Source organism: Micropterus dolomieu, linkage group LG17, assembly GCF_021292245.1.
Source record: "Micropterus dolomieu isolate WLL.071019.BEF.003 ecotype Adirondacks linkage group LG17, ASM2129224v1, whole genome shotgun sequence".
In the NCBI taxonomy this organism is placed as follows: Eukaryota; Metazoa; Chordata; class Actinopteri; order Centrarchiformes; family Centrarchidae; genus Micropterus; species Micropterus dolomieu.
Genome location: NC_060166.1, coordinates 21,106,720 through 21,129,747, shown reverse-complemented (window position 1 = coordinate 21,129,747; position 23,028 = coordinate 21,106,720). Strand labels below are relative to the sequence as shown.

Genomic DNA, 23,028 nt, shown 5'->3' with positions numbered 1-23,028 from the left:
TTTGCTGTATGTCCCTCCTCTCTCTTTAGGGATCAGTCTCCGCTGGATGCCTGTCAACCTCGTAGTGATGACAACACAAAATTGTTGCTTACATTCAAGACAGACAATTCAGTAATATAATAATATTGCATTAAAATTAAAAGAGGTTTGTTTATCTTATGTCTATCACTGGAGGCACATTGGCAACAAAGGAGCGAGCAGTTAAATGAAGTGGATAAGAGAGTCTTTGAGGAGGAGTGAGAGAAATAAAGAAGCACAAGGAAAAGACAGAGAGGTTGCTCTCACCTGTGCACACAGAACACATAAGCCTGTACAGGCTGAAGTAAAAAAAATCCTATTACGATTCTTGTTATACATGAGTAGCCTTTAATGTAGCCTACTTTTTAAGTAAATATTGAAGTAGTAATTTTTCATTTACAATGTTAATTTTTCAGGGTTCCCCAGAAACTTGCCCATTTTATACTTTTTTAAAAATAAAAAGGAGTTGTTCTTCAGCCTACAAACTATTCATGCAGCTATGGTGTAATTGGTCTCTACAGTTTGTTAGCCTTACAAGTTCAATAGGGGCAAAAAAAACATAAACATAATTGATTTATTTGGATTGGCATGTCCCAACTCTTATGATGTTATGCCAGGATTGTTATGGTAGCCCTTGTGTGTCTCTGTGTGTGTTGTTAGAGCACCTTGTTGCAAACAGTAAATAAGCATGTTGATAAATATTTCTTTAGACTCAAATACCTTTATGCTTATACAGATTACCTTTTCCGACATTGTTAGAAATTAAATACCTAAATAAAAAAATGGAAGCTTGGAGTAAAATGATTGGACAGCACACTCTGCAGATTTAATTTTCTTTCTTTCATCGGACCAGTGAAATGGTCACAAAAGACATAGAATAAATACCTTTTGGTGATTTGCTCCTATAGGCAAGCAAAGGGAAACATGTGACTCTAAATTAGATTAGACTATTCAATCACTCCTGGGCCCCGTTCTTTGTACGTGGATAACTGAGTTATCCAGATTAAAATGTAGACTATTTTTGAAGTGACGTCTAGATTTCTGGGGTCTTTGAAGCTGTTGTTGCTGAAGTTGTCAGATCAACAAGTCCTTACACCCTAACCTGCAAAGGTGCTGGCTTATTGACAGATACCACATACACAATTTCATTTTCATAACAAAGAGTCACCTTTACTTATACATGATAAAATACAACACCAAATAAAAGTTTTATAAACTAATAAAGAAGCAAACCAAATATAGTCTTAGATACAGTGAGTAAAAAGAAAACATAAACTCAACTAAAATATTCTGAATGTTAAAAGACCAGTTGACCAGAACTTATGGCATTGTACTTGACATTAAAATCTTAATTTGAACACTAAAATGTAAAAAATGATTTACTGCATAACTAACTTTGCTGAAGAGTGTAATTAAAGCTGCTCATTAAGAGATTTTAGAAAGTATGAATTTTCATGGCAGGCTTATGGTTATCACTTAAAAGTCTCTTGCATTTTCACTGGGGAGAACCCCACAACTTGCAACTCGTAATCTCACCACATTCACTTGTAATATCTAGCTATTTAACAGTGTGGAAACATTTTAGATCACAATGGAGAACAACGCAGAAACACATAAAATGAGACTTATGAATGACTTGAATTAATCAATTGCCCTAGTGCATGCTGGGAGGCTTCCCAACACACGTACCTCATGCAACTGAAATCATATGATCAGCACTCAGCCAATCAGATGAATGCTGATCATGGTTTCAACTCTTCACTCATTTTACCTTTATTTTAAAATAAGAGTGCACTGTTACCTTGTTTTATACAGTCTGTGACTGTTACCCAGGATAACTTCATCAAGATTTAACAAATCAAGCCTCAAACTGCTTTAAAAAAAACCCCAAAACAAATTAGCTGGATCGGGAAAAAAAATTGATTTCATTTCTGACATATTTTACAGGAAACTGGGTTTAACACACAGACATACAGCGACTAGTATACTTCAGTCTAATCAGTTCCTTGACCTGACTGCTCAGTACAGTAGTTTCTTTCACAGAGGTAAACAACATTTCAAGTAGAAAGTTTATTTAATGATACATTGGGTTTCTTTGGCTCAGTAAATACTACGTACCAAAACATTAACATCCCAATACAACATAGTCATAAATTATTCAGCAGATATAGACGGGAAATTAACTATTTTATTTCCTTATGTAATCCAGAGGGGTCCACTGTATTTTATTCTTGAATCCAAAATGATTTATATATTTACAAGATCACCACCTCAAGGCAATAACTTTCTTTATTCCACAAAATCTGAAGGAAGCATGGGAACTGTGGCTGGCTCTGGCATTGTGCCCAGCAATCACAAAGTACTTATTATTGTTGCGTCCTGTTGGTACTTGAATTGTTTGCAATGCTTTAGATAATTGTGAACTGCTCTAAGAATCTTTGTCTACTGTGTACGTTTATGGTCCCAGTTCGGGAACCACTGATCTATGCAACAGAATGAGCAGATCACTGTAATTTAAAGTACAACTGAAAACAATTGACTGACAATGATTGCATTATGTTTGTTCAAGTACGTCACAAGAGCCAAATGTTGATCTTAATAAGCTAATGGCCTTAAAAATATTAAGTTAAGTTTGAAAGAATTTAAGTTGTGGGGCAAAAAGCAATACTTTGGAACACTTCCACTCAAATATATCTCAATTATTTACTGTTTCACCTGTGTTGGATGTGGTGTGGAGAGTAACTGTGGCGGCTGTATCCATCTTATCATGTTACAAGTCAACCCATTTTGTCATTTTATTTGTTTTTTGTCTAATTTCATTTTATATGAGGAATTGACATTTCTGAAACAAAATAGCCATGCTCTTGACTACTTTGATGATAATAAGATTTGTCTGGGATTTTGGACCTCTGCCATCAATGAATCTGTTATATGTAATAAATTGCCTTTAGTGAGAATTGTTGATCTGAGCTCAGTCACTGTTAGAGGTGGGTCGCCACTCTTCTCATTATAGCACAAATGAAAATAATCAAGATGAAAACATTATCCATGGTGATTCTCTGCAGGTTTGAACTGCCTTTCACTTTTCCTATTTTCTTTCATGCATGGTTTAGACTTTATTATAAAGAACTTCTTCCAGCTCTGTGCTAGTCCTTCTTACATGATTTACTTTCTCTCTTTTATCCATAAAAGCATCCATTTGTCTAGCTGGCTCTCTATTTGTCTCTCATTCCTATGTAAGACAATTATTCCCTAATTGTTGTTGACAGTTCGAGCTATCTGACATACACTTTGTGTTAATTTTCTGCCCTCTCCTCCCACGCTCCTCCCATTCTATCCCCCTTCACTCATCTAAACAATATTATTCCTGTGATGTTGGCACTGTTGTTAATTAGTGAACATCGGACCCGTGAAAGTAGGTTAATGAGGGGAGTTCATGCATCGTAGCATAGTGATATCACACGGGTGCTTCTTTTTTTGTCCATTCTCGGAGGAGTTCATCACACAATTAAGTAGATTACTATTGGTGGTAATTAGGTTAAAGCACTGTATTTGCTTATTTTCATGGTCCTGCGCATATTCATGTAAAATCACTTTCTTTGTTTCTTTCTTTCCCCTTTTTTTATCTCATTCTCTTTTCCCAGATGTTTCTGGCGGCTTTGTCCTTTGCCTATTTTGCGAAAGCTCTGTCGGGGAGCTACATGAAGAGCACAATAACTCAGATGGAGAGGCGCTTTGACATCCCCAGTTACCTAATAGGTGTCATTGACGGGAGCTTCGAGATAGGTGAGTAGGCTTGCCAGTCACTGCTGTTATTTTGTTGTTCTGTTAGCAGCCTCCTTGTCCTGGACTCCACTCCCTTCTCTTTTTCTGTCTTTGGGACGGAAATATGAATGGGTCACTGAGGTATTCAAGCTGCAGATAAAGGATTCATCAGGTTTCCAGTGTGTGCGTGTGTGGTGAGTCATGATGTCGAGCAGGGACATAACACGCTCCAAGCTTTATTTTTGCTGTGGACAGCTGGACTCTACAATTTGCAAGATTTCGTTATGCAATAACTTATACTGCTAATTTAACCCCGCCCCTGATGGGAATCAGCTGGCATTTACCAGCTTTTAATTGACATGTGAGGCAGCTGAAAGCAAGCAATACCAAAATAATTATCTCCGCCAGTAAGCTTGAAGTCGTGCTTTCTGTCGTGTGTGTGTGTGTGTGTGAATCTGTCCCCACTTAATCTCACATACTACTGGACCCAACAGTCTAATACTTTTTGTGCACATGTATGACTTTATGATTTATGACCTGGTTGCTGTGATTCACAGTTCTCTTAACTCTCTTAACCGGCCAACAGGCATGTATGCTAAGTTACATACAAGCGTAATTTAAGTTACATTTTATATGTAAATTAAGTGACTTTGCATACATGTGATACATTATGTAAGTTAAATTATGTACGCAAATCAATATAAGCCAATGTTGACACATCAATTCACCCCACCCTTGTCCCCGCATGGATTTTGTTGCTCCTTATCCTATGTCACTTGACATTTTTTCATGTACGATATTCGCACTTAAAATGATACGCATAGAGACTACATGATGTGAAATGACACTCGAAATCACAATTACAATTTGATCCATTTGGTCCGATAACATTTGAAAAGTCTAGAAGAGCCGCGTGATTAAATCATTTTATCTCCATTCAAGTTACGGGAGAGCTAAACCAGAAGTTATTCAGCTCGGTGGCTCTGATGCGCTTACTGACTGAATGAACTGCCATCATGGTAGACGCAGATGGAGTTAAAGGACATGCTAGTGTGCTTGATCCTGTGGGGCCACACAATGCGGAAGCTCTGCAGAAGATCCTGGTATTTTATACACGGAAGTTAAACTTTGTTGGCTTCATGTGCCACTGAGCAATTTTCATTGGAATGAACGGAGCCCTGTCTCAGTATATAGATCTCTTTATACATCCATGAGTAGTGTGCTATGTTTTGCACTCAAAAACAAAGAAAGTGAAAAACATGCGGATGAAGTCTGTACAGATCAGCTATCAACTATCACCAACCCAGTTGTAGGGAAGGGTGAATCCGACCTAAAATCTGTCCAACTATCACCTATTATGGTTTCAAATTGACAATCAGCCTATTTGGACTTATGACAGATTCTACATCTGTATCCGTGTATATGTTTGCTCTTGAGTATCAAGAAATTGCTGCTCGGAAAGATGTGATGTGATTTTGACACAGTGTCAAACAATCCCTGTCCATCTGGTAATTGGCTGATCCTTCAAGAACCCTCTAACAGGACAGAATTATGAAACAACTGATTTTAGGGGGAAACTCTAATGTAGGTTCCAGGTATTGACATTGTCGAACAATTTGTTGAATAAAAAAAGATGTTTTCAGGTACTACGTGTCCTGTTGGGTTGTACTATCAAGTACAGTATGTTGAAATACCGGATTCACAACGCGCGTAGTCTGATGTCACAAAGATTAAAAGCTGGATTTAAGTTATTCGAACAAAAAACAATATTTCATTTGTGAAAATATAGAGCTTGTTGTTAGAGTTGGCTTCCAATACTCGCATTCTTACCGCAACTAATGTACATACTGTATGTAACCTGTGGTTCCTCACACAGAACAATTATTGATGGCATTCGCCAAAATGTGTTCCTAGGTTGTTCCCTGACAAGTTTCTGGGCCTGTTCTGTAAGGCGAGTGTCTCTTGTAGGTTATAAATCATACATAGCTTGCAAAGCAGGATGAAACTCAAAGAGACAGGATTCACACAAGATAAAAGTCATCATCCACTATCAGTCAAGCTACTTCTGGTCTTTTGCTGTCAGGGAGGCAGTTTGAGCCAATGGTGACACATGTCAATAGTGAAGAATAATTAACATTTTAACCTTTTTCAATTCATGTCAACCTTCAAGAACATTATGGCCGAGTGTGCTGATGCTCTGATGGAGCTGGGGTGTATCTGCTGGAGGGAAAGGTGAGGATGTAACCTCCAGTCAGAGCTGAATACCCTGGATCTCTCTCCCTCCATTTCTCCATCTCTCCGTCTCCTGTGAAAGCTGTTTCTCTCATGTGGCCTAGGCAACAAGCTTTTTCTATAGGGCCGTTGCCAGGGTAACGTAGAGGCAGAGCAGGGCAGCGTGAAGAGGAAAGAAAAAAGAAAAGGAAAGTGCAAGAAACAAGAGGGTAGAACGGAGCAGAGGGAAGACAAAGAGAGAGAAGAGAAGGGGGAAGCAGAGGAATAAAGAAGAGAAAGGAGAGTAGAGAGTGCTATTGATGGATGGTGATTTACGGTGATCACATCAGCCTTACGAGCTTAGCTGATTGTCCCCAGCTGATGTATACGTGCATGTCCTTGTACGGGAGCTGCATGAATCATTGCATGTATCCACTGTTAATGTATATCAAAAACAAAAAAGTTTAAACAATTAACGACACATATAGAATTATCTAAATGTAGGGCTGTAACGGTTCTGAAACGGAGACACAAAAGTCCACAGTCTTGTGTCGCAATTCCAAGGGACAGAACCGTGGTAGTGGTGTATAGCGTATTAAGTCTATGTGTGAAACACTGTATTTAAAGTAAGGACAAGCCGTAGGTTTATATTTTGTAAATATTACTCCATAAACCTATTTTATTGTCTCCCAACCGCATGTGTCAAGTGACTATTTTGGTCCAGTCACGAGTGAGTGATCATGCCTGCAAGTTAGACTACCTTAATTCACCCAAGATGGAAAAAAATAATAATGATGAAGATAATAATAATAAAGATAATAATAATAATGACCCCCCCCCCCCAAAAAAAAAAAAAAAAACCCAAAACAAAACAACAAAAAAAAAAACCCATGGAAACTGAAATGTGATTCAAAAGTTGAGGTCTGAACTGAATTGTGGACTCATTACACCCCAATCAAAAACAGAACAGAGTAAATTAAGTTTTAATGGAAACAAGGATCTCCTGTTTCACTATGGGAAAATACACAAAACCGCTGTGCTTACTTGTAGAATACTATGTAAGATACAAGCATTTCTAAGAATTTCTTATAACTACACATAAAGGATACATACATACATACATAAGTTCATAATTACTTTTGATTGATTTGATTTCTCAAAGTCTCTCTCTCTCTCTCTCTCTCTCTCTCTCACACACACACACACACACACACACACACACACACACACACACACACAGATAAAGGATTGTTAGAGGGTTTGATGTCATCCCGTCAAATTAACCTTTACAATTAAAAAAGGTCAGGCAGCATGGCAGAAGCTTATCTTTCTAGGCCAGTTTTCCACCTTGTTTACAATTTCCCTGCCACTAATCATAGACAAAATGCACTAATATGTGACAGCAGAGAAATTACCATGTTCCCATCCAGCAGTGTTTAATGTTTATGCCACCTAACGTGTTTTGCTGCTACATCCTGTAGATATTAAAAAAATTTTGGAAAATAATGCCTCACGTGTGAGAATACAACCTCATCTGCTTCCAAGCTTCGGATGAACACAACAGTCTAGCATTCATCTTTTCACATGAATCGAATGCAGAAGTCATCTTATATGGGCAGATCAAAATGTTTGGGTATACTAATTGATGATATGCATCTATATACGGTATATAATGCATATTATAATGGCTAAGGCATATAGGGAAAGTAACAGTTTTGGATTATTTTATTATTTATTATTTTATTTTTAGCTTTTCTATTGCTGAGCCTATCTGATTTGCCGATATTGTCACATAAAAGCTGCATAAAACATTCCTTCTCAAACTCCTATTCTTTCTCCATCCTGTGGGAGTGTACAGTAGCATTCATTCTCTCTCGGTTATTTCTGGCTGCCTCCATCCTCCCAGGTAACCTGTTGGTGATAGCTTTCGTCAGCTACTTTGGGGCTAAGCTCCATCGGCCAAAGATCATTGCAGGCGGTTGTGTACTGATGTCCATTGGCACCTTCATCATTGCTCTGCCTCATTTCATCATTGGACGGTAAGTACAAAGGACAGGAACTGTGTAGTTGAGCTCTTGGTTCCATGTGCATCTCAGTCCTTTACAAGCTGTGCCAAATTACATCCACAAGAAGAACATACACACTATCACTAACCAATTAGATTACGTCTCAGTGACACAACATAAACATCCAATACATATGATGCAAAACAACAATAGTTCATGGGGATTTGTATCAATACAATAGGAAAACCATTTTTCCATAATATCTACAGTATATAGTTTGTATAAGGTACCACCATTATTTATGACATATTACTGTATAGCACTGTTGGGTCAGCCTATGCCAGGTCAAACATGTTGCTGTTATAATGAGTCTTGACCATAGGTCTTGAACTAACTGAAGATTCCACAGGATGGCTTCACTTTTTCCAACAGGACCTTCCTTAATTACTTAAAAAAAAAAACAGATTGTATCCTGTAACCAAGTAAAATGATTATTTAATCTGTGTGCCCTGTTTTGTGTTGTGTGTGATGTACAGCTATGAATATGAAACGTCTGTGCGGTGGCTAGTGAACTCAACCCTTAACCCCTCTCCTTGTCCGATGGGCTCACCGGCAGACCTGACCAAGGACGGTAAACTGCCTGACGGACCAGCCACAAGTGAGCATTTACTGTCGCAAGCACAAACACTAGTATAGACAAGTAAAGAAATCTGACCACGTTCATCTTTAACTCCAGGTTGTGAAGGTGAGTCCAACCTGTCGATGTGGATCTATGTGCTCCTGGGAAATGTCTTGCGGGGCATTGGAGAGACGCCTGTTCAGCCACTTGGGATCTCTTATATAGATGATTTTGCTACTGAGGAGAACGCTGCGCTATATGTTGGTAAGAAAAACATCAGCCAGTGGTAGAGATGCACTTAAAACTCAAACACACTTTGATGTCAATGATATTCCATGCAAATCATCTGCAAAATGATATTTCTAAAATGTGCAACTAGACTCCTGCATCAGCGCATCAGTTCTACTCTTCTCAACCTCATCCAATGTGTCCAAATTCTTCAGAATAAGGTTTCTTATCACTGACCTGCCATGCCTGCCTGGGGTACATTTTTGCATATACATACTTTGTGACTAATAGTATTAGATTGGGGCACATAACTTCCTCAAGGCATCTTCTCTGCATGCTTCTCTGCTCATTCCTACCATAAGTGTACAATTTACAACACTGTATAACTTTAATAAGATCAAAATATTAGTACAAGTACAAGTTATTTTTTTTTTTTACAGTTTATATTATTTCTATAAGAAGTTATTACTCCTAATATGGAAGTTCAAATTGCACACCTGTTTCAGATGTACAAACACAGTAATCAAACACTTCCTCTTATAACACCTCTAACTCCTAATCTCTAAAATGCACTTCCTGTTCTCTTCTTCTTCTGTCCCCTTACAATTATCTTGTATTGATTGCACTTTTTTTGTTAACTCTTACTTCCTTCCCTAGGTATTTACCCCATTGATGTGATATGAACTATGAGCTCTTACTAGTATTTATTGCTGCTCTTACTAGTATGTATTGTCAGTTGTAGATCTGCATTTGATGCTCTATTGATGCTTGTATGTTGTTCCTCAAATGTAAGTTGCTTTGGATAAAAGTGTCTGCCAAATGAGTAAATGTAAATGTATGTTGCCATTTGTAGTTCTAAAAAAAAGTTTTGTCTGGTTTGGTAAAAGCTGCGCCTGCCATTTGGGCTGTCAATCCCCATGTGGCACTGAGCCACGGCCAGCAGGCAGCTCAGCCGGTCCCCAGCTCTCATTGCTGGTCAGTTGGCACCACGGGCACATTGCTAAAACACCCTAGTTAAAATTTATTTTAATTTATGCCAGACTAAGGAAATGTGTTTTATTATTGACACATGAACTGTTTTATTAGTAAGAGACAAAGGTCACAATACTACAAAAGTAAGTAAGACTTCATATTCCATTTATCATTTACCAACTTAATAATTTCTCCACCTCATTATGCCAGGAAACAAATGCTCAAAGCAAGGTTATTGCTGCCATTCATGGACTAATAAGCTTTAAAAAGGCAGAATAATGTCTGGAGAGCTTGGCAGTCTACAGAACTGGCCGCAATGGTGCTCTTTGGTAGTGAACATCCAAGTCTTTAATGTACTCTGCAGTCAAAACTGTAGAAAAGATGATAATTTCATGGATGCATGTGGCATGATTACTGCCTGAAACAATCATTCAAACACGGCTGCAGCCCACACATGAAACAGCAGCCTCCTTCAGAACACATTACAGTATCTCACAGTAATACCATGCTTGCTCAAAGCGCTGCATGCTCAACAGGGGTGTTTCGCTTAAATATGAGCAATAGCAGATTATGAGTATTGCTGAAAAAGAACATGCTTACTCAGTAGTCTTAAACAAATGAGGGTTTAAAACAGGTTTAACCTTTTTTATACAGTAGATGGGTTTAACCAATATGTATGCGCGAATAAGAATTGTGTCTCCGTTGTTAAAACAGATAGCTAATATCCTGAACAGTTTGTGTGTGGTCTCTTTGGGTGTGTTTATCATATCCTAGGCTGTGTGCAGACCATTTCAGTGGTTGGCCCTGTATTTGGCTACCTATTGGGCTCCCTTTGTGCCAAGATCTACGTGGACATTGGATTTGTAAAAATGGGTGAGTATATTTCTGCGTATTTTAAGAACAGACCATTATGTAAACAGGCAGGCTGTCTAGACACATTTGATGTCACTAACCCTCCTTGGAAAACATTTGTTTATTCTTACATCATTGTACATAATATTGAAGCCTACCCATCTTGTTGCATAAAGCAGAGGTTTTGTTTGTTCTGTCAGTTTGTAGCATATTTACCTATTTACTTATTATTATTATTATTACTTGTTCTGGTTCAATCTTTAATTTTACAATGTGTTCAGAATGTCGTAATAAATTATTATGCTACTGGTGTAGCAGTAAAGCAACCAATGGCATGGCAGTTGGCAATAGATATTTATTTATTGGTGACCCTTTGGCGACTCTCCATGGTCTCTGACCTATAAGTAGGTCAGAGATATCAGATTTGACTGCGTGTGGCTCACAGGCAGTATATGTACAGACTTGGAACAGGTGTACAGGATTAGTATCAATTAGCTAATGAACAATGCATGGTGAGGGAGAGGAAGGACAAAGCCCTGTGATAGGCTACAATCAAATAGAGTGCAGCAAAGGGAGACGAACAATAAAAAGGTAGAAGAAGAATGAACTGAAGAGAGAAAAAATACAGGGAAGGCAAGAAAGGTAACCAGCAAAAAAAACATTGGAGAGAAACCTAAATGAGGGTAACAACTGACCTATAAAAAACATAAGGTGCTGCTCTGCTTCAAAAAGAGAATATTAATATGTAATTAATATTCTGTTTTGATAATTTCATTTTAAACCAATGAAAACAAGTCATGTCAGAAGACCAGTTTAAAAAAAACTAAGAAAATAGGTTCTTTTAAAATAGCTAACCCAAGCCATAAAGTCAGGCATAAAACACGAGTGTCTTCACTTACTGACCGCTCAAATGAAACAGCCGAGTACCTATCTCAAACCTCCATGACCTGGCTTTTCGTTTGGGAAATTGTAGCGATGAAAAGGCAGACTAAGAGTAATTAGGGCTCTTCTGATGACCCCTGTTGTGCCTTAATGGCCCTCAGCTTTCATCTGGCTATCCAGTAAAGATAGTAGGCTATAAAAAGTATTTAAAAACTGCACAGTTGTGTTTAACCATAAGCCACAAAATGTGCACCCTATTTTAATCAACCTGAGCACTGATTACGTCTCACTGTCTGTACCCCTAACACAGAAACTATCACCATCACCCCAGCAGATGCCCGCTGGGTGGGGGCCTGGTGGCTGGGCTACCTCATAGCTGGGGTCATCACCCTGCTCTCTGCCATCCCATTCTGGTTTCTGCCCCGCTCCCTACCCATAACGGGACCCCAGGGCCCAGAAAAGTGCACACCAGAGCAGACAAGTTTCATTAAACACTCTTCTCTTCTGAAGCACAAGTATTCTGCAGACGATAATACTAGTTTCATAGAGATGGCCAAAGGTAAGGATGGACTTTCAAAGTAATTTTCATACTTGCCAGAGCTGGAAAAAGATGTTATTTGGAGGGCTATCTGAAGTTCAGATTTTATGAATGGTTGCTGTAGTTGTTGGTGTTAATAAATATTTATGGATTGAATACTTCATAAGTGTAAAGCCCCTATATGTGTAATCAAATGGCTGAAAACAACCACCATTTTTCACCAGGACTGTCATTTTTTTCTACAAATAAAAATGTAAATAATTATAATAAAATTATTCACAATATTGCTGTAACTACATAGTGGCTTTAAAATTGAGATTGTGACAGGTCAGACTGTGGAAACTGCAGTCTTCTGACACTGGACACATGAACCAACCTAAATTTGCCCTGTGGAGTTTTTCAGCACACAAACAAAAGTTATGTTTGCATTTAGTGTTTCTCCCCAAAGCCATCATTTTAAAAATATTTGAAATTGTTTAAATCCATGTTTGCTTGCTAGAAGTCTTCTTCACTTTCTCTGTTGGCGCATGACTGCTACCAACTGTCAATCAGCTGAATAGTGTGGAACCAACGACAGGATGCGAGTTGATACTAACAAAATGGGGACCCACATGTAAAAACATTGCTTTATAGTGCACCTAGTGGCATAACACTCCACAGGCTACCTTTAGTTTTAAAATCACTACAAAACTGTACCTGGGATAGTGTTGTAGGGGGAGGGGGGAGGAGTCAGTAGTCACTATCACATAGAGATATTTAACATTCTCAGACAGGTGTGTTTTTATATAAGATTTTTGATCCCTCTACAGACTTTATTCCAACCCTGCGAACTCTGCTGGGAAACCCTGTATATCTGATCTACCTGTGCGTGACAATCATCCAGCTGAACTCTCTCATTGGCATGGTCACTTACAAGCCCAAGTACATTGAGCAGCACTTCAGGCAGTCTGCCTCAAAGGCCAACTTCCTGATGGGTATGGAACATGCGCCATGAATACTGCTCTGTGTCACATAAATGATGTGTATTACAACCTGGAAAGCAGAAAACAGACCCAGGGAGGGCTTTTGTACATTGTTCAAGTGTGTACACAACACGCTGTAAAGATTACAAAATGAACATGTTTATATGGTTATATGTCCAAATTCATGGGTTTCCTCTTTATAAACCATCTCAGAGGATCTAAAGGTCAGCATTTTCCCCCCAGTTAATTTATGGTGTTTTGCATTTCATGAATGAAGCAGAGTGGAAGGAGAACTGGGTTAGTTATGTTCTAACTCAGCCTACTAACCTCCACAGCTGCAGAGATGGGAGCTCTGTGAATATGAAAAAAAGCTTTGCATATGAAATGGAATATGTAACGAAGGAACGAACATAAGATGAAAGGATCTACGTACATGTGGTCTCATCTAGGGAGATGCATGCGGCACTGACCAGACTGGCTGCATATGAAAAAGAATGCATTAGTAGTGACCAGAGCTAATAGCATGGGTGTAGATAAAAGATCATGTCTTCATATTTATGTTAATGTGATTTATGTGAAGGTATAAGAGAAGAGACAAAAAAATAAAAAGCAGGGCTCTATTGATCAAGGCAAGTCTTTTCTCATTTCCTCTGAATGTGTCTCTGTAGTTTACTTGCATGTGATATTATCAAGTGTCAGACGGATGATAGTCAAGCTTTTATGCAATATTAAATTGTATAGTTTGTCTTTCTTCAAATCCAGATATAGCCTTTAAAGCAACATCTAATTTCAGTTAGTATTGATCCTGTGTTATGCTGTTTCTCTGAACCTCAGGTATGATCAATATCCCAGCTGTAGCACTGGGGATGTTTTCTGGAGGTCTACTGATGAAGAGGCTGAAGCTGAACATCATGGGGGCTGCCAGGTTTGCCTTTGGCACATCTCTGATCGGTTACTTCCTGTCACTTTTCTTCTTTGCAATGAGCTGCGAGAACGCTAAGGTAGCCGGTGTAACACTTTCATACAACAGGTAAGTCATAGACGATCCCATCATTATTCTAAATTCAGCACAACACAGTGCAATTATTGATCTGACAGACAAGTCATTACTTCTAGGGTCGGTACATTCCAGTACATCTGGGTGGGAATAATAACAAAATGCTACTCAACTTTCTGATTGTTAATATTTCATATCATGAATCATGTGTGCAAAAAGTTAAAGTGTGAGAATATGGACTAGGATCTTGGCAGAATTTGCACCAAATGGGCAAAGGTTTCTACAGGAGAACTGATAACAGAACAAGCAGGAACATGTAGACTGCTGTTATCACATGCTTAAACCCAGCCAGGAATACGATTACAGACCAACAAAGCAATCATCCCGTGTGTGCCCAGTGCACTGCTGAGTCTTAATTATTATTTTTATTTATTTATTTTTATTAAACCTTTATTTAACCAGGCAAGACTCTTAAGAACAACTTCTTATTTAGGAGGACGGCTTGGCAAGAGTTGAGTAGCCTCTTGAGGGTAGGGGGGAGTGGATACAGGTTTAGACAGACAACATTTAGTAGACAGACAACATTTAGTTAAAACTCAGGTTCAGCAGCAGACACAACCGAAGTGACACTGCTGACAAAACAGATTAAAAGCAGCGCCGATAGGTGCACACACAATTAAAACCCAGCAAGGAATACATTATAACATTATTTTCTCTCAAAGGTAATTTTTTCCCCCATAGTTTCTTCTGGTAATGTTGCTTCAACCCACAGCATTTATTTTACTAATGCATTACAACTATAGGAAGCATTTAAACGTAAACTTATGTGTGCGATGACAAATTGAATATCCAGTGTAATGGCATAATAAGTAATTGCGTCTCATTTATGCTTTCTCATCATTCTAGCATGGATACGATATCATATGATAAGCACTCAGTGTTCACAGCCTGCAACTCCGACTGTTTTTGTTCAGCGGGTGACTGGGACCCAGTCTGTGGAGAGAACGGCATCACATACGTTTCTCCCTGTCTTGCTGGCTGCACCGGCTCTACTGGCTCAGGAAAAAACACAGTAAGTTGACAAGTTGCTCAAACATAAAAAAAAAATATGTATAGTGTAAGACAGTCCATAATAGCTAAGTTTTACCTTCTTTCCCACACCTTACCTAAGATGTTGCTTGTTGCTAAGTGTAGCATGTTGATTGGTCAGGAATGTGACATAATCACGCAGGAAGAACATAACGCGATCTCGCGAGAGTTTTGACGTTGTTGACTTGTGGCTCATCGCACGGACATCGCTAGCCTGATGTTCTGTGCCCGAGTTTAGCCACACCCCAGCATAACTGCCTTCTCTGGAGTAAACAGCTGTATCTCTGTACTCACCTGCTGAAGTTCAGTAAAGTTCATTAACGGAGATTCCTTGTCGTGTGAAGTGATTTCCACCCACGCACATCCAGAAGAAGTAGGCTGAGTTAGTCTAGCTCACTTCGAGGTCAGAACACGACAATAGTATTAAATGTCACAGTAGTACGCAGGAACCGTCTCCACTAGCCTGTAGCACAGCTTTGTCAGGTTCACATCAGTCAAATACGCCTTGATGAGATGTTAATGTTATTGTGCAGTCATATCAAAAGGAAACAGTGGCCATTTATTCGGCTTGTGCATTTATTTATCTTCCACAGAATACAATTGATGTTGTGATATTTGCCGTCAAAATAAACACGTTGTCATAATTTAATTCACCTTTCTGAGTTACTTAACTTTCTAATTACTAAGATCGTTTTTTAGGCTTTTATTTTTTAATTCATTATTAAAGATAGCAATGATTCTGGGGATCCACAGCCACATTTTTTCTTTAAACTGAATTGATGAAAACGATAACAATACTGATGTAATGGTAGCAACTTCAACTTTGGCCTAACTGTTAACAGGAACACTTGCTACTGAACATAGACTGTTTATGCTGCTCCCTGATAAAAGAAAAATGTTTCTGCTGATACCTGTTCAGAAAAAACAACAACAAGGAAACAGATTTATATATGTTAACCTGTTGCTTAGAATGTGCCTGTTATGATCGTGGCTCTGGACACTAACAAGCTAGATGAAAAGGTAATGCCCTGGCAATGGCAAATAGCTTTGGTTTTATATTTGATTTGATTACATTAATGTTTAAGTTGAGACTTACAAGAAATATTTTATTACTACTGTGTAAAGGGAATACTGCTGGTTAAAAGCACCTTATTTGTGTTGCCAGTGTTTGCAAACCACATGTTATTGCATTTTTGTGTATGTAGCAGTACATTTAAATTAAAAGTGGCAGTACACTACTTTAGAATTCATTTTTCAATTTTGCGCATAACTGTGCGATCAATTGCAGAAAATCATATGATTAATCACAATTAAAAATTTTAATCCTTGCTCAACACTAATCCTTAATCTTATTACACTTTTCAGTATGTGCACCTCTCTGACAGGAACAAAGATGCTCCAGCATCCTTGAATATACAGTACACTTTATGTATTGCTGTGTTGATATGTGTTTATGTCCTGCTGTACATGGTCACATATGTGTGGCTTCATGTGTCTCTCCAGGTCTTCTATAACTGTAGCTGTGTTGGTGTGGCTGGTAACTTTACAGCCAATACAGGTCAGTGCCTTCACAAGGACGACTGTGACAGAATGTTCCCGTACTTCCTGGCTCTCTCTGTCATCACTTCCTTTATCATCTCCCTTGGGGGGACACCAGGCTACATGTTTCTAATCAGGTCAGATTTAAATTTAAAAAATATAATGAAAAATGACTTTGAAGTAACTACGTTGTGCATATAATGTTATGATTCTTCCAAGATTCTTTCCCTCAATATATTAAATCATTTTACATTTGATATACTAATGCACCTTAAATTTGGGTGTAGATTGTAGCCAGCAAATGATGCTAACTGGCATTCAACTTAACAGGTACTGTATTTGCAGCAGTGGTTATTGAGTCCTTCAGTGACATATTCAGATTCAATGATTTGTTACTTTGAAAAGAAAAAAACCCTAACCTAACTACATTTATTTACTTCTAAGAAATTTTTCCAGACCTTATGTCTACCTGATTTGGGAAGTGGATATTTTTATTGTGCTTTCTTCAGGATCAAAGAATTCAGAGACAATGATTTGGGCCATTTATAGCTGACTTACGTGTGTCTTTGTGTCACACAAATAAACAGTGGGTTTGTCAAACAAAATAGTCTGTTTCCAATCATATGATTTCTGTTGATATTATGTGGGATGAATATCATTTCAAAAGTGAAAAGAAAGCTCTGAAAGGTTTACATGGGTTCAAACCTTGAAAACAAACTAATAAACTGGGGAATAGTCAAACTGAAAATGTGTTGGAGAAACACTCTAAAAAATGGCTGCAGTTGAAGGAGGAAAACTCAGATATCAAAAAAATGTTTGCAGAGATTTCTTTTTCAACCTACCAAAACATTATGCAGGCCTTCAAAGCTTATTTTAAATCAATTATTTATGAGATTTCAAGCTTTCAAACACTGAGTTTCAACCTTTTGAACCTTTTTATATTCAGTTTTGAAATATGACAGGATATTCGTCCCATAATATGATGGTACTGGGTAGGGTGACATGGTTAACTGAGAATCACTTAAATCCTTGAAGGCCAATCTACTTCAATAAATAAGGTCAGGGAAAAGCTACTATTGTCTTGTTGACTTGCGCGTTTCCTAACAGTAATTGACAACCATGATATGCTCCTGAGAGCATTATCAGCTGTGAAAATAGCCATCCATTTCTAAAAACATAGGTGAGTTGAACAAAAAGTTAGAATTCATTTAGCAGCAGGTATTTTAGAAATCTCCTGTATTGCCTTGTAAGTTATAGAATATGACGCTGTGAGAAGCTGCTGCAGAATGCTAAGTTCCTCTAAACGGAATCAGCAATGTTGTGTGTGGCCCTTCTGATATAAAAGAAATGGGGTTGTGACAATCAGTGCAAGTCCCACTTATTTCTCCCAAAGAGGATTGCGAGACAATTGGTTGATATCCTGTGATTGCACTGAAAAAAGGGCCAAGTGAAAGAAAATGCCAAATTAGCATGACAGAGATGCGGCTTTTTGTGCACAGCATGTGTGACACGTTGTGTGTTGGTCAGATGGAGAAAAATCTTGGCTAGCTGGCCAGAAACTGGCTGTTCTGCATTGTTGTGATTCTAATTATGCTGTTAGTCATCAATGGAATTAATTTCTGAAAAGGAACGTTTTCAATCAGAGCAGCAATATTAGTAAATGAAAGTCTAATCTGTGTGACTTACAGTTTGGAGTAACTCTTTCTGGTTTACTAGTTCAATTAGCTGCTAATGCATTTCAAGTCCTCTTGGATTCATTGTTTCATACAGATGAATAAGTAGAGAATACAGTTCATGGCAAATAGGCTATTAGGGGGTGTTCACTCTGATGCCTCCACTGATAATACAAAGGGCCCCTGTAGAACATGCATAGATTTTTTTTCCCCTGCCAGCTGCTGCACACCAATGTTTTTTTTAATTGGCAGGTGGGCCCAGGCCCAACCAGTCTGACTCATGTACACACAACAGCTATGTTTTAAATAATGTAAATGAAAAAAATAGACATAATCTTGTTAACAAAATACAAACATTTTAGGATTTTACTATAGGTATCACACTGGAGTACATAGTATACATGTTGTCCAGCCCAAAAATCATGTGTTGTGTACAAGATTGCTTCCTCTGTATCACAGCACCCTCTGCTGGCTGACACGCCACTTAACACAGAGACACACCTTCCACAGACACGAGGTAGCACTGCTTCATTCTCCCTAAGTCTCTTTCTATAGAACCTGTATAGAACCTGACTGATCTTGAACAAGTTGTTTTGTGCTGTAGACATTTTGTAATCAGTTTCTAATAATATTTCTTCATGCAGGTGCATCAAGCCACAGCTGAAATCTTTGGCCTTGGGTTTCCATGCTCTGGCAACACGTACTCTTGGTATGTCTCTTTCAAAATATATCCCCATTTCGAGCATGTTCAAGTGGCTCATGGCTCAGATGGAAACTTTCCTGTCACTTGAACAATCTAAAACACTCCAAAATGCCAAAATGTCACTGTTTGAGCCTGTTGTGTGTAAGTTCTGGGGGATGTGGTATGTTTTTGGTCCTACAGCAGGGATCCCGGCACCCATCTACTTTGGAGCAATCATTGACACCACATGTCTAAAATGGGGTCAGAAGAGGTGTGGAGGCATAGGAGCCTGCAGAATCTACAACACCACTGCCTACAGGTAGTACTCACCTTCAGAACAAGCCAATCGGAGTTATGTGGAGCTTTCATTTTTAGTATCTGTCTACTTCTGGCTCAGACGTTGTTATATTTTATGTGGCAATGACTTTCAAGAATTTGCACATTGTGAAATTTGAGCGCTTTGAGGTTGCTATATATTTGAGACAAAGGATAAATTTAAGCCTGACCTCTTTTTATGTCTATTAAATGTGGTCCTAATTAGCATTCAAGCCAATATGAGCCATCCTCTTGTATAGTTTACAACAGTAATTTATGTTTCTTTGTTGCAAACAGTAACCAACAAATGCTTCTTATTCTGTTTTAAGAAGTATAAGAAATTGATGCTAAATTAATCTTTGTTATATCAATTAGAAATAGGCAGGGAAAAGAATTTGTACTTTCCTCTATCACCAGATTGCAGCAATGTGCTGAGAATTTATATTCCTCAGTCATAACTTGGTTCAATCTGAATTCGCAGACATGATACAATGAATTTAAAAAACATGTATGTAGCTTAAACTTCCCGAGATCATCGTCCTCAATCTCCGATGCAAATAAACGCCCATATATCTGCTTAGAAATCTCATTTTTAAAAAAAGAGTCTCCTTATAATTTCAGAGCCAGAATCATCATATTTTTAAGTTTCAAAGTAATTCAGTGACAGACGTCATTACATCCATGCATTGCAAACAAGAACTGCTAATATGACATTTTGGATACTTTACATTTTGGCAAAGTGGCACCATTAAACAATTATAGATTTTAAAAAAACAAAAATGACTCTATGGTAAGATTGTACTTGTTCACATCCTCAATGCCCCTAAATTATGTGACCTGTCTTCTGCCTCTCTGATATCTCATGTGAAACGCCATTCAAGAGGCCACCAAGTCAAATTATGCTGCTTGTAGCTTTAAAAGATGTGTTACAGTGCCAATATTTATTTTCATGTATTCTAGCAATTTAACAAACCAGTCATTATTTACTGTTTTTCTGACATGGTTCAGTAACATGTTGAACAATGTTGAATGGTGAATTGCAGCATCAATCACTCTATTTGTACACTACTACTTATTTTCCTCTCTGACCCCCAAAATGGAAGTTTGTTTTCCCATCTCGTTTGTATTTGTCGTATTATACAAGACTGAGGAGTCTTGTATAATTACCAATTTGCCAAATCAATTGTACCTTTTTTTACATCTTCATTTCTCAGGATAGCATACCTGGGTCTGACTCTGAGCCTGAGGACTATCTCGTTCATTATTTGCATCCCGGGCTTCATTCTGCTCAGCCGACAGCTGAAGGAGGAGGAAATAAATGCCATCCACGGAGCTCTGGCCAATGGCGGAACAGAGCTGGAGGCGCTCAGGAAGGAGGAGTTTGTGATTTCTAATTCTGACCAATCTCAACAAACGTCAGACAACTGCGCTTACAGGGAGACACGGCTGTGACAGATCCAGCAGAGCTCCCCCCGACCCCTTTCTCCTTCACACACCTACAGATACACCCAGTGTGTACAGAGTGATACTGTATACATGCATGCACGCATGCAAACACACACACACACACACACAAATGAGATTTGCAGGGAATCACATGTTGTATCCAATCATCTCGAAGCATAAATTCTATATTTGTACTACTGGACCTGTGAAGGCTTTACGAATTTGACATAAATTTGATATCACTGAAATATTTCTTGAATGTACATGCTGTTAATCCTTTATAAAGAAAAGTATAACAATATTTTTCTGTTTTCATGGTGGGGAAAGAGATTAGATGGGAAATGTGATTGTACAGGCTACTGCAAAAAACAGCATTATTCTTTAAAAAAAAAAAAAATTAAACACCTGTAAAGCGGCCTCTTTGGATTTTTATTTTTACATTTTTTTCTTCCTGACATCACTGTTCCTGAACAGAAGATGATAAGTGGCCTTATGAACCAGAGGCACGTCACTACATTTAAACAAAAAATGAATAAAGACCAGGAAAATTGGCCCTTCAAAGAGACAGGAAGTGAGAATTTTTTTTCTAAATGTTAAGGGTTCAGTGTGTAAGTTTTATTGGTATCTAGCGGCAAGGGTTGCAAATTACAACTGATATCTCTCTCACCGCTCACCCCTCCCTTTGCAAGCGCATAGGAGAAGCTACGGTGGCTGACACTCTGTCGGCTCTTGTGCTAAATAATACGTGTGGTCCAAATTTCTCTTATTTTCTTACTTGTAACAAACCAAACGACTGCTACTTCTTTATTTTCTTCTTCATGTGTGTTCAAAGTAGTGACGAAAACATGGCTCATTCTAAGGTAATAAAAACATAAGGGTTCATTATGTAAGGTCTTTATAAATCACTGAAAACATTATGTATAAAATATTGCATTTCTGTCAATAGATCCTCTCAAATATTACACACTGAACCTTAAAACAGAAAAGACAAACTGGTTGTTCAGTGACTTTTGAGGGCTTGGCGTTTGTTGATTTGACATATGTGCCTCATTCACTCAACAGTTACCTCTAAATCTCGTGTGTCAGCAGAGAGAAATTTTGTCACGATTTTCAACAGTTATCTGAATACTATTTCATTTTACTTTTAAATTTCAGACTTAATGTAAGTCTTAACACTAATTTTGACTAAAACTTTTTTACGTTAAGCCCTAAGTCAGGTCTGATTATATAGAAGTTTGTGTTGTGTACTTTCTCGATGTGAATTTAGTGAGACTGTACCCGTTTTTCTACCTGAGGCTGCTCTGATTTCAATTTTATTAAGGAAAAATGTGTTTTATCAATAATACCCAACATAATAGACTGTGTCATGACACTGGTAATTAGGATTACACTGAATATTATTAAGATTATCTCAATGCACCTCACCTGGTATTGTGACAGTCATTTTTGTTTGTAACAGATGGCTGAGGGGAATGCTTGCTCTTGTGTTGTGCCTTTGGAAGAGGCAGAATTTGTACTGTTGCAACACTGATAAAAGATATACTGTATGTTGTCCCAGTCTTTAGGCAAACGGTCACGCTGTCTGTGAAGTATCGCCACAGGAAATGTGCATTTACGTTATTGATGTGTATTTGTTCCATGTCTCCAGACATTGCACTGGTCAGTCTGTTATGTTTGAGGGGTTTTTTTTGTATTTCTGCACACACATGAGCTCCTGTGCCAAAACTTACGAACAGAAACATTCTATTCTCAGGTTTTTTCCTATCAATTTTATTCTAATGAACAGCTTGATCCTAAAATCAGAACCTTGAATTGAGATCTGTCAAAATGATTTCTCAAAGTAAAATAAATCAACAACTGTATCACAAGAAAGTTTAAAGAATTTATACTTTGTCCTTGTAAATGTATAGCATATTATCATTTTGTAAGACTTTAATTCTAAAATGGATATATACCATTTTGGCAACAAAGTATGTGGTGAGTGTATTGTGTTTTGAATTCAGGTTCAGTTTCAGGCACATCTGGCCAAAAGTACAGACTCAGAGGAGCAGCGAGAGGTATAGAGGAAGGAAGTCATTATCTCAGTAAGGTAACGCATTTACTTGCATTAAATAAATCAGAATGTAAATAATTTTCTTGGGATTATTTTTGTAACATTTCAAAGGATATCTTAAATGTAATACTAAAATAAAACTTTTAATATTCAATCACAATATGTGTTGGTGTTATTTATT

At 38.0% G+C, this 23,028-nt stretch overlaps 1 protein-coding gene and 1 long non-coding RNA gene across 2 annotated transcripts; one reads left to right on the top strand and one right to left on the bottom strand.

The window, feature by feature from the left end:
* The first annotated feature begins 1,630 nt into the window (after positions 1 to 1,630).
* On the top strand, positions 1,631 to 23,007 carry LOC123985504 (solute carrier organic anion transporter family member 1C1-like). The gene is made up of 14 exons (XM_046073061.1): positions 1,631 to 1,658; positions 3,661 to 3,804; positions 7,901 to 8,033; positions 8,537 to 8,658; positions 8,737 to 8,883; positions 10,594 to 10,692; positions 11,864 to 12,112; positions 12,901 to 13,065; positions 13,888 to 14,083; positions 14,957 to 15,122; positions 16,643 to 16,815; positions 18,996 to 19,060; positions 19,235 to 19,352; positions 20,563 to 23,007. Exons 1-14 carry the CDS (start codon positions 1,637 to 1,639, stop codon positions 20,798 to 20,800), a joined length of 2,037 nt encoding a protein of 678 aa, XP_045929017.1. The 5' UTR covers positions 1,631 to 1,636; the 3' UTR covers positions 20,801 to 23,007.
* On the bottom strand, positions 14,463 to 15,302 carry LOC123985505. Its single transcript, XR_006828689.1, has 2 exons — positions 15,217 to 15,302; positions 14,463 to 15,102 (listed from the first exon to the last, which is right to left on the bottom strand). It is a non-coding gene; the product is annotated as an uncharacterized LOC123985505 (long non-coding RNA).
* Positions 23,008 to 23,028: the final 21 nt, after the last annotated feature.

Coding starts and splice junctions, on each gene's coding strand:
- LOC123985504 (XM_046073061.1), top strand. CDS start 1,637: ATGAGACTTATGAATGACTTGA. Junction 8,659..8,736: donor GCCTGACGGACCAGCCACAA/GTGAGCATTTAC, acceptor CTTTAACTCCAG/GTTGTGAAGGTGAGTCCAAC. Junction 15,123..16,642: donor CTGGCTCAGGAAAAAACACA/GTAAGTTGACAA, acceptor GTGTCTCTCCAG/GTCTTCTATAACTGTAGCTG.